At 30.9% G+C, this 16,674-nt stretch overlaps 2 protein-coding genes across 3 annotated transcripts; one reads left to right on the forward strand and one right to left on the reverse strand.

The window, feature by feature from the left end:
- Positions 1 to 83: 83 nt before the first annotated feature.
- LOC137820782 (mitochondrial thiamine diphosphate carrier 2-like) lies at positions 84 to 5,387 on the reverse strand. 2 transcript variants are annotated; one of them, XM_068625024.1, is made up of 8 exons: positions 5,093 to 5,387; positions 4,825 to 4,975; positions 3,027 to 3,143; positions 2,707 to 2,818; positions 2,345 to 2,472; positions 1,473 to 1,625; positions 581 to 718; positions 84 to 500 (listed from the first exon to the last, which is right to left on the reverse strand). In XM_068625024.1, the coding sequence occupies exons 2-8, from the start codon at positions 4,942 to 4,944 to the stop codon at positions 282 to 284; spliced, it is 987 nt and encodes a 328-aa protein (XP_068481125.1). In that variant the 5' UTR covers positions 4,945 to 4,975; positions 5,093 to 5,387; the 3' UTR covers positions 84 to 281. The 2 variants fall into 2 exon arrangements, with proteins under 2 accessions (XP_068481125.1, XP_068481127.1); XM_068625026.1 differs by having other exon boundaries at positions 2,345 to 2,510; positions 5,093 to 5,356.
- A 9,101-nt stretch (positions 5,388 to 14,488) lies between these two features.
- On the forward strand, positions 14,489 to 15,741 carry LOC137821921 (protein SRC2-like). The gene has a single exon (XM_068626725.1). It carries the CDS (start codon positions 14,639 to 14,641, stop codon positions 15,554 to 15,556), a length of 918 nt encoding a protein of 305 aa, XP_068482826.1. The 5' UTR covers positions 14,489 to 14,638; the 3' UTR covers positions 15,557 to 15,741.
- The last annotated feature ends 933 nt before the right edge of the window (positions 15,742 to 16,674 follow it).

Raw genomic sequence — 16,674 nt, forward strand, 5'->3', positions numbered from 1 at the left:
AAGATGAAGTCCAAACAAGGACAGATTTTGAACCATTTTGGATAAATTTGGAAGTAAAACCACCTTAACAAGAATAACTCCACTAACAGCTGAAGGAAAATTGATGTCACCCTGCTAAATCTTACTTTTTACTTGTCTGAATCTTCATCTTAAAAGTGAACAAGAATCGTATCCACTATCTTAAATTAGAATATACCTCTTCCTATCCAGGTGAGGATTAAATGGATTAAAAAAGAATGAGATAAAGAAAATTAAAAAAAAAAATCCCCTTAGTAAAAAAATCAAGTCAAAAGAGATTCCAGCCAATCTGATGTCAATTCATAGGCTACAAATGTTACAGCATTAGCTGGTGCAGCTTTGACAGTTGATGGGACTATCCCTTTATATAGACCAGCCCAACCCTCCTTTTGTAATATTCGCTTTATGGCATCAAACATATTGTTGTATGCATGGTGTTCAACCCGAGCTCCATATCTTGGATGCCTTTGCAGACCTTCAATCTGCATCGAACCAATGAAGAAGATTCATATTTTGCTTATTTTTAATGGAGAAATAAGGGGTTTAACATTCTAACATCTACCTGAAATCTTTTCTTGACCACATCAAGTGGATGAGTGGCGAGCTTGGCAGATGTTCCTGCACCCACTCCACACAGGAAAAGCTGAAAGCTGGAAATGTTTTCTGCAGTAGGATTTGAATATTGACGATGATTCCATGCCTACATTTAACCCACATAATATATGCATATTAAAATTCAAGTATAAAATAATTTCTCACTATGAAGTAAGAGTAAAGCATTTATCAGCTGTGTGAAGAAATCTTAATATGATTATTTTGTGAAGTAACATACTTTAATGTACGTTAAGGTAAAAACTATTACTGACATTTGACAGGGAGTTATGAGAGACTTTTATTAATCTATTGTAATTTTATATCTTAATTACCAAAATGGGTAAAATTTTAAAAAGTTATCAATGTGTAACTCATGGCAAAGTGACACAACATAGTTAAAATTTGATTATATTGAATTCGTGTCACTTTAACACAATTCCAGTTCAAATACAAGATTCGAGTTCAAATACACTAAAGTTGTGTCACGTTTTATCTATTTTGATAATTTTTTAAAACTTTATCCAAATTAACAATTAAGTGATAAAATAATTTTACCAGATTGGTAAAAAATCCGAGTTATGATAATATTTATTGGAAAAAATATATATCTCTCCTTCTGTCACTGGCCACTAGCAATTATATTTGGTCTAGTAGAGATGCAGAGCTAAGACTGAGTGTGAGCATAGACAACATTTTGCTCGGACTAAAATTTAAAATTAATACAAACTGCTGCATAGCTTCCTTCTCGGTGCAAATAGCTAGGGCGAACATAATAACCAAACCAACATTCAATACGTGCATGTCATAACTATGTCAAATACAAATAAATGAAATGTTACATAGAAGAACTGAAATATTACCATGGTCCAACGTTTAAATGTGTCATAGGTGCCAAATTGTAGAGCTGCATATGGTATGATCTCAACTAGGGTTGGTGACAATCCAGCATACAAGCCTGGGAAGCCACGAGTCTGGACAATATCGACAAATGCTGTTCTCATGTTTGGATAAACCTGAACAATGGGAAAATATTAGCAAGACATTGTCCCAAAATTGATGCCATGAGGCATCAAGGACCACAACAGCCTCAAACTATGCACTCAAAGGTAGAGTTATATAGTGAAAGGCCAGAAGTGGAAGTTTTTCTTTTTCCATTCTAAAGCTTCTGATACGAAATACCATTAATTGATCAAGAAGCAAAGATGGACACTCCTCACCACAATTGGCAAAATGAATGATCACAGAAGCAACTAATAAAAATGATTCAGTTGTTAGGTAAGGATACACAAATGAATTATATTACATCTCCCATATTTCCCCTTAAACAAGAGTCCTTCTAGGTTTGAAGCAAGGACATGCCAAGCTCACACATGTCTTAGAGTTGAAATTCAATCTTTTTATTGGAAGAATGGTGGTAGCAAGGATCAGATCATAGAGATTCTAATATAATACCATTGACCAACTATTCCAAAACCTTAAATTATCAAGTGAATACATAAGGAATGGTGTTATATCTTTACATTTCTAGCTGGAATTAACAGAAAACACATAAAAATAAAAGTTTCAAGTAGAATGGACTGAGAAAGAAGCAGAAGTAAATGGACGAGGGAAGGTCTTTAAAAAGCATGCCAGCAATTTTCCTCATTGACCTTCACAGTTCCCAACTAGTATACATTACAGTAATTTACTTCAAGACCATCTTGTAACATTTGACGTTTTAAAATGTTTATACCTTTGGTTCACCCTGGGAAGCTAATATGGTTCGGAGAAGATCAAAGGGATATGAGCCTAGAGTAGCAGCACTCCCAGCTATTGCCCCACTCATATAGGATAGATAAGGGCTCAAACTCATGTGATTCTCTGCAGCAACAGAAAGCAAAGCAATGAACATAATAGACCTACAACAGGAAATGCCCAAGTAATTAATAACTCTAGATTGCAGATTGACATGGCTTTGACCTGCTACATAAACAATGAATATACCTTAAACTAGATATTCAAAATTTTAACAACATCAACAAAAATGCTCGGTACACAGACACCTAGGAATAAGTTGCAAATCCATTTGTACAAGCAGACACTAAGAAGACATACCTGTTTTGGAAGAACCAGAGGCATAAGACTTCAACATGTGTAGAACAGTAAATTGTATACTTGTATATGGCATAACCATGAGCAAAGCTGGCACATTCCCCCGCCAAAAACCCTGTAACATGACAGACTTGAGAAAGGGTAATACAGAAAGTTTCCCCATAAAAGACATCAAGAATTCAAGCATTATCAAATATACTGATCTCACCAACAGCTTATTGGAACACTCTTAAGGTAAATAGGAATCAGATGCAGATTACTAACAGAGAGAAGTGAAGTAGGAGGAAAATTAAACAAAAGTAATAGAAGCTGGGTTGTCCTACCCGCATGCCTTCTTCTCTGAAAATATCTTTGCTTGCTTGAACCATGCCGGTATATTTTGAAGTAGTAGTAAAATCCTTGCGTAGTGAATTCCATGAAGATGTGGGTTCTAGTTGAACCTGACAATGAATGTGAATAACAGCTTATTTGAGCTCATTGCTCACCTTGATAAGGGAAAGGCTACAATGAATAGCCATGATGATGAACCCAACTTCCCTAAGTCTCATATTAAAACATTAACAAAGTGCAAACAAATCTTATTGTGCAATCATTCCTTTGAGGCCACATAAATTTTAAATAAAATGATGCCAACAACTGAGTCATACCAGATACATTAACTCAGTAAACTGAAAACCTTTCGGCTTTCAATCACCATGAGGGAATGCAATTTTTCCTTTTTTATAGAAAATAGATCTTTTCATCTAAATAGTACACTGAAAAGAAAGAAGAAAAAGTAAAACTATTTTCAAAATTCCAACCAGAAATGTAAAATAGAATCAGCTTGATGTTCAGAATCTCCCATGTCTGGCAAACAAAGCACTAAAACAAATTTCAAACCATAAATATGAAAATTTTGAGATCCAACATCGCATTCAAGAATGTACCAGACAGCCACACTCCTACGAATCACAAATTAAAGTTGAACTGTAAAAAAAAAACCATCATGTCAAACAAACCAACCTTCCTTAGTAAGTTGATGAAAACTTTCTATTTCATACTCCATCATGTGTCTCATCTTTTTAAAGATCATCGTTCCTGTTTAATTGTCATTTTTAAAGTTTGAGACAATATCAGTTGCTCTTTTGTTATTTATACACTCTTACCTTTTACTAAACCTGTAATTAGTTTATGTATTTATGCTTCAATGTAATCGCATTTTTATTGTGATGGTACAATAAAAAATCTTATAATAAATATTTTATGAAAATCAAGAAAATTGATTGTAGAAAAATCTCTTAAAAAGTAATCCTTAACAGATAAGTTCACTGATTAGCATTTGTCCATTTTAAAACCAAAAAGAGTTTGACTTAAAACAGTTTCCAAAGCAGGACAAGTACCCGGCAAATGAAAATCACACAGAAAATACACAATTGGGTGAAAGAAACACAAGTCAATGAAACCATAAATGCTAGTTATAACCAAATACTACCTCCCTCCTGAAAAATAACTGACTTCAATTAAAGAGATAATTACACCAAAACTTACTAACAATCCAATTTTTTTTAAATATTCTTGTCATTAATATTGTAAAACGTGCAATTAAATATATGAAATGAATTAAAGTTAGAGACTTTCAGGAAAAAGTTCAGTAAAAATAGTTAAAAATTTGCTTATATTTTAAGAAAATGCAATCTTTTACAAACAAAAAAAAATGGAACATGAATGAGAAGAAAACTATGTTGAACAGATACAATAAAAGATACCGATATGACACGAACACCTAGATATGTCTAATTTTTAAAATATAAATAGATATATATATATATTATATAATTATGAATTATATAAATTGACAATAAAAAAAATTTGTGTACAGATATATTTCAAAATAATTATTCGTAGCAAAAATATGTTTCTTACTCATTCAAAAGAATTTGTTCATAATTTTTATAATCATAATAAAATTTTATACAATAAATTTAAATTTGAATTATAATAAAATTTATTCAAAATTGTGTTAGAATTTTTAAAAATTCAATAAATTATTTTTAAATTAAACACGTGTGGGTGTACTATATACGTGTATTTGTACACAACATTTAAAAGACGTGTTTCAGGATCATAGGAAGAGAGTCTAACCTGAAACCTAATCTTAATAACATCAAGAGGCGAGGTGACGGTCCTGGATACAGCACCGGAAAGAGCTCCAGCGGAGGCATCAATGGCAGCCCGTTTGAGCTGGCTGGGTTCCCCCTCCATTGCAACAAAACCCTCCAATCCCAACTACAACCTGCACCATCACAAACCAAAATCCACAGATGAATAAACCATAAATGAACAGAAAACGTCAGAATTTCCCTTGAATTTTAGAAAGAGCAAGGAGAATAGAGAGAGAGAAGGAGCTTGCCGGCGAGAGATGAAGGGGAAGGAGGCAATGGAGAAGGGAGCGGACATCGGAGACAGGAAAGAGAAGGGAAATTCGTTGGTTGCCGCCTTTTTTGAGTGCCAAGATTTTTTATGCCGCCGACTTCTCCGCCTCTATCTGAGGCGTTGCAGGAATTTAGCAGAGTCTCCGACACAAACACGACAACTAAGAATATTATTAATAATAAAAAGAGGAAGAAAAATAAACCATTGAGGTTTTTTTTTTCATGTCGTTTTTGGACCAGACACAGTGTTTTCAGGGATCATGATATTAATTTAGTTTAGTTCAGATTCTTTTTTCCATTTGTAGCTACAACAGTTAGAATATTTTTTTCCTAAAATAAGAGTTAAGAATACTTATAATGTGGTTTTTGTAATCTTTTAACATGTTTTATCTTAATTTTAATCAATAATTAATTGTTTACGTTTTATAATTGTGTTTTTTTAATTATTATAATTAAAAGATATGATTATAAATGTTTATATATATATATATATATATATATATATATATATATAAAAAAGCTCTACTACTGTACTAGGTGTGATATGAAACTTAACATTTCTGTTAAACAAACACTTTAATTATCTAAGAAAAAGTATTATTAAAAAAAATTAGAAATACAAATAAATATGGAAACTAAACAAAAATTCATAACCTATACCTGTTAATAAAAAATTATAAAAAATAGTATATAGAAACCTATTACACTAATTGAAACGTTATCTTTTCACATTAATTAAACACAAATGTTCCACTTACAAAGTTATGAATTGTTATTTAGTGAGTTTTTTTTTTCTACTATATTTTCTTTTGTGCTTAACATTTAAATCCAAAATTTTGGATGAGTTTTGACCTACTGAGTTTCTTCTGCAACTTGGATTATGTGGCACGTGATTCACGTGTCCTTGTATGTTTTAATAAGTTCCTTTTTTTTAAATTTTAATATCTTAACTTTGCCCTTATTTTTATCATCTTACTTTATTTTATTTTATTGAAATCTATTGGACACTTATCTTAAATGACGTATTTGTATCGGATTCACGTATTGGATTGACATTCGAAAGACACTTGTAAGACATGTATCAATGAAGTATCTAATTCAAAAAATATTTGTTGAATTTATGATAATTCTAACACGATTCCAACACCTAAAAACTCAAACTTATTGTATGAATTTTTAGTATGATTATAAAAATAAAGAACAAATCTTTTTGAACTAGCCATGAAAAAATCTTTCTGCTAACAAAAAAAACTGAAACATACTTCTGCATATAAATCTTCATTGTCAATTTATATAATTCATAATTATATAATATATAAATATGTTGTTTTTGTGTCTTACATTTTAAAAATTATACATATCTTCGTGATTGTATCAGTGTTTGTGCTACCGTGGATGTGCTACATAGATTGATATTCAATTTAATTGTTATGTTTTTCTATTATTTTACATGTTAATATGTATATTAATTTTAAATATAATATTTTTATATATATGTTTATTTATTTTTATGTTGTTTTGTTTAAATTTTAAATATTATTTAAAATGTTTTGATTTGAACTTCAAATTGAAAAAAAATGACAAATGTGAGAAAATAGACAACTTAAGAGTTATTAATACAGTATTAAGATTATTGGAAACATGATAAGGTAAAAGAAAATAAATAAAGTAATTTTACATAAATTAAAATAAAATGTTTGTGCCAAGCGAAAAGATAAATGAGAAAAGCGAAAAGACACTTTAATTAATTAATTAATTAATTTACTATTTTTGAATAATTAAATATGATTATATTAAAAAACATATATTTATTGGTTCTCTTTAATGAATTGTGGTTATTCTCTTAATCATTTCGAGTTATGTTTAACTGAATTTGGAACTCTTAAATGATATTTTGAATTTTAATATTGAGAATGAAAATATTTGACTACATTACCAGTCAAATTTTATTCCAAATACTATATACACACATAATAAATTATTATCTAACTTTATAAATGTACTTTTTGGAGTTTAAAATTTTTCTCAATTTATGAAATTGTTTAGTGGTAAAGATATGTGACTTTAATCAAAGAATTCAGTATAAAACTTAAAATTCCTTGATATTGTTTGGGTGATATATAAAATTAATATTCTAAAATTATTATTAACTATCTTGATCTTTTATTATTATTTTCGGGACATTTAAAAAGCAAAGGAATTTTTGTTTTTAAGTTTTATTTTCACTAAATTTAAAAGAAAAAACTGGACTCAAGTATAAGTTTTGTGAAAATATATTTTCTGAAAATGATATTTGACGCACAAACTTTTTTGTCACAAAACTAATTTTGAGATCTGTGTTTTAAAGTACCTATTTCCCAAAAATATTAAAATTTGAGATGAAAACTCTCCAAAATGATTTGTTCACATATTTGCAATTATAAAATGAAAAAACCTAATTTTATGTAATTTTTATAAAAAAAAATATCATCATAATAGAGAAGGAAAGTTCTACCACAGAGTATTTATTATTATTATTATTATTATTATTATATATAACTGTACTATTGGGCCAATTAAGAGAAAACAAACAGGCAATTTCTTCCTTCACCTTATCACTTTTAACCATTTTTAACCTTGCATCATTTTCTAAAATTACTCTTATTATGAATTTGAAAATCTAAAATAATAAATATAATTCAAAACTAAAAAATTATATTTCGGATAAAAAAATCAAAACACAAAATTAAAAATGCATTTTGAATAATAATTTCCATAATTTAAAAATGTGTTTCAGAAATTTAAATTTGAAATATTTCCAGAAAAAAGTTTTGAAAATAATTTTTATCCACAACCTCGTTTTATCTAAGGTTAATTTAATTATTTTTAAGAAATATTTTTGTCATTTACAATAATAGATTTAGTGTATGTTATAATTAATATGGTAAAGAAATAGTTTGCCAAAAACAAAAGAGATTTGAATGAAAAACAAAAACAACAAAAATATTCATAAATTTGTTGACTATATGGAATTTGATCTTGCATTCGAAATACTATTAATCACTTCATATTTGATATAGCTAGGAGAACATTTGATAAAACAAGTCAAATATATAATAAGAATGAGTTAGAATTTTGAATTAAATTTTTTACAATAATTTATTAGGATAATGTCTTATTGAATATTTATATGAAATTTTTATTTTACGGATTCGTGATTTTTTTTATCGATTCTATAAATATTGTTTATAAATAACTCTTATTTTACAAATGTTCAATAATATGCAACTGAAAAAGTTAAAAGTAAAAAAATATTTATATTTTGTATTCTATTGTATTGGTACATCTGTTAACAATAAAATCAGGTTAAATTTTAAAACAGTACAATTAAGTTTCGTTACACATATTATTGTTATACATTATAAACTAGGTATTATATTACCAATTATTGTTTGGAATAATAATTATTTTTATTAATATTTCATGTATTTTTTAAAACAACATTCACTTTTCCTAAAACATTACGTATCACATATACGAATACAAACACGGTAAATACGTGTAATCTATAAAATGTAAGATACGAGGACACAAATCTATATATTATATAATTTTGAATTATATAAATTGAAAATAAATATTTATGTGCAAAAATATATTTGAGATTCTTTTGGGAGCATGAAGATATTTTTTATGATGGGTTCAAAAGAATTTGTTTCTTATTTTTATAATCATAATAAAAATTTATACAATAAATTTGAGTTTTTAGACAACTATTGTATTTATACCTTTTAAAATTGTGTTAGAACCGTGCTAGAATTTTCAAAAATATAACAAATACTTTTTGAATTGAACACTTCATTGATAAGTGTCATACGAGTGTCATACAATTGTCATACGAATGTCCGACACAGATACACCATTTAAGATAAGTGTCTGAGTCACATAAAACACACTTTTAGTATAAAGTATGGTATGTATAACGTACGAGATTGTGTATAAAACCGATCGTATATTCATATTGTATCATGCAAATCAAGAACTTCTAAGTAATCAAACACCATTATTATTAAATTAGATGAATAAGAAAGTCAGATATAAAGAGTTAGGAGGTAGATTTTAATATATATAAAAAAAAAAAGTTTAATCGTGTTGTGTCATTGCTCCTAAACACATGACTCAGTACTTCTTCAACGATCATGATCAATTTGATACCTTTTCTCTTGGGGATATGACCAATTTGATTTACTTGTGAAAACGAAGAAGCAAAGAACCAGAGTCCCAGAATCCATGGAAACGCAGTACGAGGAACAGGAGAGAGACGACTCTATTCCCCCACAGTTCCTCAGAAGATGTGGGTAACTTTGAAAGGTTCATGAAGTTATAATTTTGTATCTTCAAAACGAAGATCCTAGTGAGTGTGATTGATTTTCATGAGTATTGGAGGAGGAGGATGAAAAAAATGTACGCGGAAGGAGCAATACACACAATCACGAATCAACTGCAAAAAAATAAACAATATAAGATTTAACTTGGTTTGGTAGTCAACTGCAACCTACATCCACACGGGCAACTATTAGGTTTATATTATATTCTGTTGCACACCAATTACAAGTACAATAATCTCTTTAAATAGAGATAAATAGAGAATAAAAGGACACAATGATTAAGTTCACTCACTAAAACATGATGTCTACTCAGTCTAACCCAATTGATTCTAGCTTCATACCAACGGAGGAGATAGAGAATGATGTAACTTTTGAGGAGCTGAAGAAATCACGCTCCAATGGGGCACATGTTTTTTTTCAGAAACCCAAAGAAGACAGAAAGTTAAAGAGGATTAACAAGAATAGGTGCTGTGTTTTTAGCAGTTTAACAGAGTTTTTTTTTTTTTAATTTTCTGATTCTTTTGTCCAGTAGCAAGAGGGCAGTTTCTTCTTTTAGAGAGGTTATACAAGCTCCATCCAAGGTAGATTTATTTGTTCCTTGTAAAGAGTTAAATGTTCTGTTTATATATTTTTAAATTTATGTTACTGCAGTGCATGTTGCCATGTAAGTCATTATTACAAGTAGTAAAATATGAAGATAAAGAGAAGCTCTGAGCTGAAATTGTGTATTCCTGAAAGCATGGACACACATTATTAAGACTTTGGTTGTCATGTTTGTAGATTTAGGATATGAGATGGGTTAACTGAGTTACTGCAATGCATTCCATCACGTAAGTGCTTATTACATGTGTTAGAAAAATTGAACAGAAATGTTTTTATGACATGACAGCATCAGTGGTTACGTATATCGGGGACTGAGTAATGTTGATTCACGTCGATATATGATGCTTACTTCACTCTTGGTTACCTTATTCTTCAAGTCTCCTTCCCTCTGCGCATACCTCGGTCGGCCGGTGGGGTACCTGCGATTGTGCTCCGATGCTCAAGTCAGCCAGAATGTCCAGGGAGAATTCTTTAATAATATGAAAAACGTACCTTTCTCCCCTTTCAGAAGTCCTTTTAGTAGGTTGACTTGGGCTTTGGCCATGTGGGTCAAGCAACTGACGGCTAGAGACACGCTTAGTGGTCTTTGGGTCATGCTTGGTGGTTTTCTGAAATCCAGGGAGTGCTCCAGAGAACGTGCTTGACTTGTTCAACGGGAGTTGTAACTGCTCGTTTCACGTGTAACCACGTTCTTTATTTAATTAAGTTATTCAATGAAGACCCTTCAATCGTACGGTGCCGACCAGTACAAATACAATTTTAAAATTATTTTATTTGAGTACAAACATATTTTTGTATGGTGCCGACCGGTACAAATACAATTTTAAAATTGTTTTATTTGAATAGAAAATGTAAGTCATATGTGCTCGTTGCTGTAAATATAGTTGTTCCTTCAGAAGTGGTGAATATGTTTGCTAGTTGTTCACTAGAGTTGAAAACTAATGTTCATCTTGAAACTTGTCTTGTAATATATAATACTTGGAAATTGAAAAACTTTTCTGTAGGGCTAACTCTGAACTCTGACTTCATCATCTTGGTAGAACAGGCTCTGAAGAAGGAACTGAAAAAAGATAAAGATCTGAAGCGCATAGGTGAAATCGAAGAACGTATATCATGGATTGTTAGTACTTCACTCTTTACTAGTTTGTTTTCTACTTCCAAAACTATAATGTTTACTGATTTTCTCATCATGTCAATTACATGTTTATTCAGGATAAACAAATGAAGTCTGATTCAATGAAGAATATTGATACAGAAATATTGGCTAAGCACAAAAAGAAAGAGAGAGAAGCAGCAAAGCAGGGAAAACGTCCTTTTTATCTCAAGAAATGTAATGGTTCCTGCCATGCTTTCTTTTCCATTCACACACAAATAAATACATATGAAATGGATCAATGAAGCATCCCTATAGATGCTGACACCCTTTTCCATTGTTTGCAGCTGAAATACATAAACATTTGTCATCTGGAAAACTTGAAACTTTTCTACTAAATCTATCTATTCATCAATTTTAGTATCTGAAGAACTTGAAACTTTTCTACTAAATCTATCTATTCATCATTTTTAGTCATATGGAAAACTAGAAACTTTTCTACTAAATCTATCTATTCATAATTTTTAGTCATTTGGAAAACTTGAAGCATTTGTTGAGAAGAGGAGGAGAAGGAATGCTGCAAAGGACCACAGATACATGCCTTATCGCAGATCTGGTGATGTGGAATAAATTTTCTAGCTTTGAGATTCCTTCTTAGGTTATTAATGAACATATAACCAAAAATAAAAGTTATATATGTTTTCTGGCTGCCAGCTTTGGAGATTAAGTATTGACATATGTTGATGAATATATGGTGGCATTTGTTGTGAGTCTAAAGATTTACTAATTAGGGAATGGATTGGTGTCTCTAGGCCACAAGACAGCCTTATGTACTTGTAGGAGGAATGTGTTTTCCATTATGATCACCTCACTTGTTTTAGAACCTTTGTTTAAGATCCTTCTTAGAAAGAAAATCTGAATATGAAAGAAGTTTTTGTTTTTTATTACTGAGATGCTGCTTTGAGTAGCTTGTGCTATATATATCATGAAACATGCATTCTACCAAATGTGAGAAAATAGGTGTGTCCTTAACATACTCAAATATTGATTAACCAACTTCTTTGCAGACTCAATTTGAAGATTCCCATAAACTTTTAATGTTCTTTTCATTAACATAATTATCCCATGGCTTCTTTCTTGTTCTTTTCATCTTTTCATTAACATAAGTATCCATGGTTTCTTTCTTTATTTGCATATTTGGATCAATTTGGATTGTAGGCTGTTTCTTTCTTTATTTGCATATTTGGATCAATTTGGATTGTAGGCTGCAACTCGCCTGAAGCCGGAATCACTAGTAATCGTCCGTTACACTATGAGAGCTGGCCATGCTCGAAGGTGCGACTGGGTCACCTCTTTTTATATATAAAAATTAATATTTTATTATTATTTTTAATTTAAAAATATTATTATATTAATATAAATAGTGTTAAATGTATGTTACTTCACAGAGTCAACAAAACTTTTCTCAAACCCAATGGGTAAAACAGTATGTTTGAAGTTGAGGGCTTGCGGACACTTTCTCTTGTAGTTTAAGAAAAAGAAGTTACATTAAAAATGAAAAAAAATGCAAAATGATAAGAAAAGTCAAATTACATTAAACTTAATATTTTTTTATGTGATAAATACAATCTAAAACAGAGTAAAAGGAGAATAAAAATAGACATTCAGTCATGAATGTGTATGCTTTTACTGTGTTAATAGAAATCAACAATGTGTAGACTTTTATTACCTCAACAAAAATAAAAGATAATTAATTATTAATTAGATTTAATTAAAAAATGAACTAATTAGGTTAATTACATGTACAGATAAACTTCTTCAGCAAATTTTATTGTGTTTTTTTTTTTTTAGATTTTCATCTACTAGAAATTAGAGTTTTTCATAGTATATAAGTAAGTGCAAACTTCATCCCATAAACCGATTTTATAGAGTTGAATTAGGTTTAAAGTCCACTTCTTAATATTTTTATATAATTATATAATCAAATTGTATATAAATGAATATATATTCACTATTACGAGAAGCTAAATCATGATTCTCATTTTATTCTAGTCTCATGCAAGTATTTTCTTAGATTAGGTTTCATTCAGATATCCATATCTTACTATAAATAAACAAAACAATAATATAAAGAAAAACATAATGGAATAAGTAACAAGCTGGAAAATAAAGAAAGAAAGAAGAGAAATTGTGTTGGGTTTCGGCTGATTGGATATAATAAATAAAATTTAATTAATATTATTAAAAAATAAAATAAAATGAAAAATAAAGTGGAAAAGGCAAATTGGATATTCACAAAATATGCTTGAGTGCAAGTTCTTGTCAAATGGAAGCAAATGGAAGCCTGACAAGAATCCCAATAACTTAAAAGCAAATATATCTATAACTATTGGATATAACTATTCATATATATCAAGAGAAAATAAAATAAAATATAATAAATTAGAAATGAAGATCTTAAAAGAATAAATACTACAATCGATATACTTTTTCATATGAATGAAATTGACTTATTAATTAATTTTTTATGTATAAAATAAATCTATAAATATAAGCCCTTTATTATCAAATAAAAAAATAATTTCGTGTCCACACATATTTTAAAAAATTATTTATCTGTAAATTTTAATAAAAAAACTATTAATTTAGGATCAATTAAATTCTTATTTTCTTTTTTCTTCTTCTCTTAGGTTAAAAAACTCGGTTTGCAAACGGTTTCCGGGCCCAACATGGACTCCGTGTCAAAGCCGCGGCCCGGCCCGGCCCGCGTATATGGATATGCGATGCGCACGACACGTTAACTCTTCATGCACGTTCCAGACTTATGGGGAAGGTAAAAAGATATTTATAAAAAAGTTACATTAAAACTTTTTATTTCATGAAAGATTACATTAGATTATTTAATTTGATTAATAGACAAAAAAAAATACTCATTAATGAAAAATATAATTTAATATCCCTTTTTTTAGGAATAATTAAGTTATGCATTAATTATTTTTCACGCTGGCGAAACTGTTTCGATTAGACATTAGGGTGTGCACCAAATCATTACCCAAAAATAATACTAAATAAAACAAGAATCGCTACAAAATGCGACATAAAAGGCCATAGTTGTCGTTTTTTCTATTTTTAAATTTCTCATATTTAGAAAAATATCTTATGCATTAAGCAAGAATAAAAAATACACTGAACCGCCATGGAATAATAATAATAATAAAAATAATAATATTAACGGAAAGCAAAAATAGGAAAACGCGTGAAAAAAAATAAATAATACATTAAATAATAATACCTGGAAGGTTCCTAAATGTCTTTCTTCAAAGTTATATATATATTTTCGTCGTTGTTTCAGTTGTGAAGAACATTGCAAGCATTCAAGGTTTTTCACCAATTCAGAAACTCTTCTTCTTCTTCTTCTTTCTGTTTTCAGTTTTCTGTTTTCTGTTTTTTCTGTGAAAACAATGGAATACAGAACCTTGGAACTCAACATCGTATCAGCAAAAGACATAAAGAATGTTAATCTTTTTTCCAAGATGGACGTTTACGCCGTCGTTTCGCTCACCGGTGACCCTTTTCATCTTCAGAGTGCAACCACCCAGGTGGACAAAGACAGCGGCAGCAACCCCAAGTGGAACTTTCCGGTGAAATTCTCCGTCAACGAGGCTTTGGCCAAGGAGAACCGTTTGACCCTCGAGATCAAGCTCTTCTCCGACCGCACCCTCGGCGACACCCTCATCGGCACCGTCCATGTTCCTCTCAGGGAGCTCGTCGACAACCCCGGCGACGACAACGGCTCCCGAAACGTCAGCTACAAGGTCTTGAAATCTTCTGGAAAATCCAAGGGATCGTTGAATTTCTCTTACAAATTCGCCGAAAAAGTTTCTAATTCGGTCCCCGCCGGCAGCGTGGCCGCCGCCGCATCGAAAACAGGAGCGGAGCCGGTGATGGCTTACCCACCGCAGACATCCGCCGGATCGAGTGCAATTCCTTACGGAACGTCACATCCTCCGCCGCCGAATCCGGCTGCGCAATATGGATACCCGCCCCAACAACCGGCTTACGGTGGATATCCGCCCCAACAACCGGGATATGGGTATCCACCGCAACAACAGAGCTACGGTGGATATCCACCACAAAATGGATATGGTGGATACCCGCAACAGAATGGTTATGGATACCCACAAGGATACCCACAACAAGGTGGATATGTGCAACAAGCCCAGAAACCGAAGAAGAACAAGTTTGGAATGGGGTTGGGGGCTGGGTTGCTTGGTGGGGCCTTGGGGGGTATGTTGATCGGAGATATGGTGTCTGATGCTGCGGATTATGATGCCGGTTACGATGCTGGATTTGATGATGCTGGTGGATTTGATTTTTGAATCTTTTGTTTAGTTAGTTGTGTTTTCATGGTTTCTGGATTTCACTGTTGGTTTTCTTTAAGGTTGAGTAACGATGTTTAATGATGTTGTTGATCTTAATTTGTTGCATATACCTCGTTACCTGACTTTGTATTTTTCTGGTATGATATAACATACGTACAGCTTGTGATTTCCCTACTATTCAATTTCATTCTATTCACAAATCATCAAAAAAGAAAGTTATTTTCTGGTTTCTGACTGAAATTTTCTTATGTTGAATTGAAGTGATTACAGAGAAAAGGCATGTTAACATGTGATTCTAGGGAAGAGAAGTTGTAGATTTGACAAACGAAACTTCCTTAATCTTTTATTATCTTGTTTTGTTGTGTTCTTGTACGAAACTTGGATAATAAACTACATGACAGAAAGTAATCTTGAGAAAAAGTACTGAAAAACAATGTTTCACCTGTTGCATAGTTCTGCAAGCATAACATTGGCAACCAATGATATTGAATTAGCATAACATTAGCTGTGTTCTGAATTTCTTATCTTTTTTATGGTATGCATGTGGAATATATGAGATAGAATAATGGAGCAAGTGAATTGATCCCTTATTATCTTGAATAAAATTTGAGAGCGACAGAATGATTATCCCACTTTAGTGTTATGCTGATCCCAAGTTAGGTAAACAATACCCAATACAGTACCTTGTATTCACATCAAAGCTATGCTTCAGAAAGATGATATAGTTAACTTTGAGGAAAAACAATAGATGGTGCATGTTACTGTTACAAATTGATAATCATGGATATTGAATTGTTTGTATCAGAACATTGACAGTAATTTTTTTTAATTGGAAAAAAACATGAAATCTGAGTCAATCTGTGATGTAGTGTATCTGTTCTTGGTGAACATTGACAATATCTTGCCAAAGTCAGGTTCATCGAACCCCAAAACTTGGTCTCCTTGAGAATTGCATGATCCGATAATAATGGTGATAAATCAAGGTTCATGGTCATATGGTGTTCCAATTTCCACCTCTTGTTTTGCTCTGTCCATGTCAGAACATAGTATACAAGATAGAAGCCAAATGAGTTGAACAGAGAAAATGATCAGAGATTATTTGTGATCAGACATTT

This window comes from Phaseolus vulgaris, chromosome 9, assembly GCF_000499845.2.
Source record: "Phaseolus vulgaris cultivar G19833 chromosome 9, P. vulgaris v2.0, whole genome shotgun sequence".
Lineage (NCBI taxonomy): Eukaryota > Viridiplantae > Streptophyta > Magnoliopsida > Fabales > Fabaceae > Phaseolus > Phaseolus vulgaris.

Coding starts and splice junctions, on each gene's coding strand:
- LOC137820782 (XM_068625024.1), bottom strand. CDS start 4,944: ATGGAGGGGGAACCCAGCCAGCTCAAACGGGCTGCCATTGATGCCTCC. Junction 3,144..4,824: donor TTATTAAGATTAGGTTTCAG/GTTAGACTCTCT, acceptor ATTCATTGTCAG/GTTCAACTAGAACCCACATC. Junction 2,473..2,706: donor CTCTGGTTCTTCCAAAACAG/GTATGTCTTCTT, acceptor CTGTTGCTGCAG/AGAATCACATGAGTTTGAGC.
- LOC137821921 (XM_068626725.1), top strand. CDS start 14,639: ATGGAATACAGAACCTTGGAACTCAACATCGTATCAGCAAAAGACATA.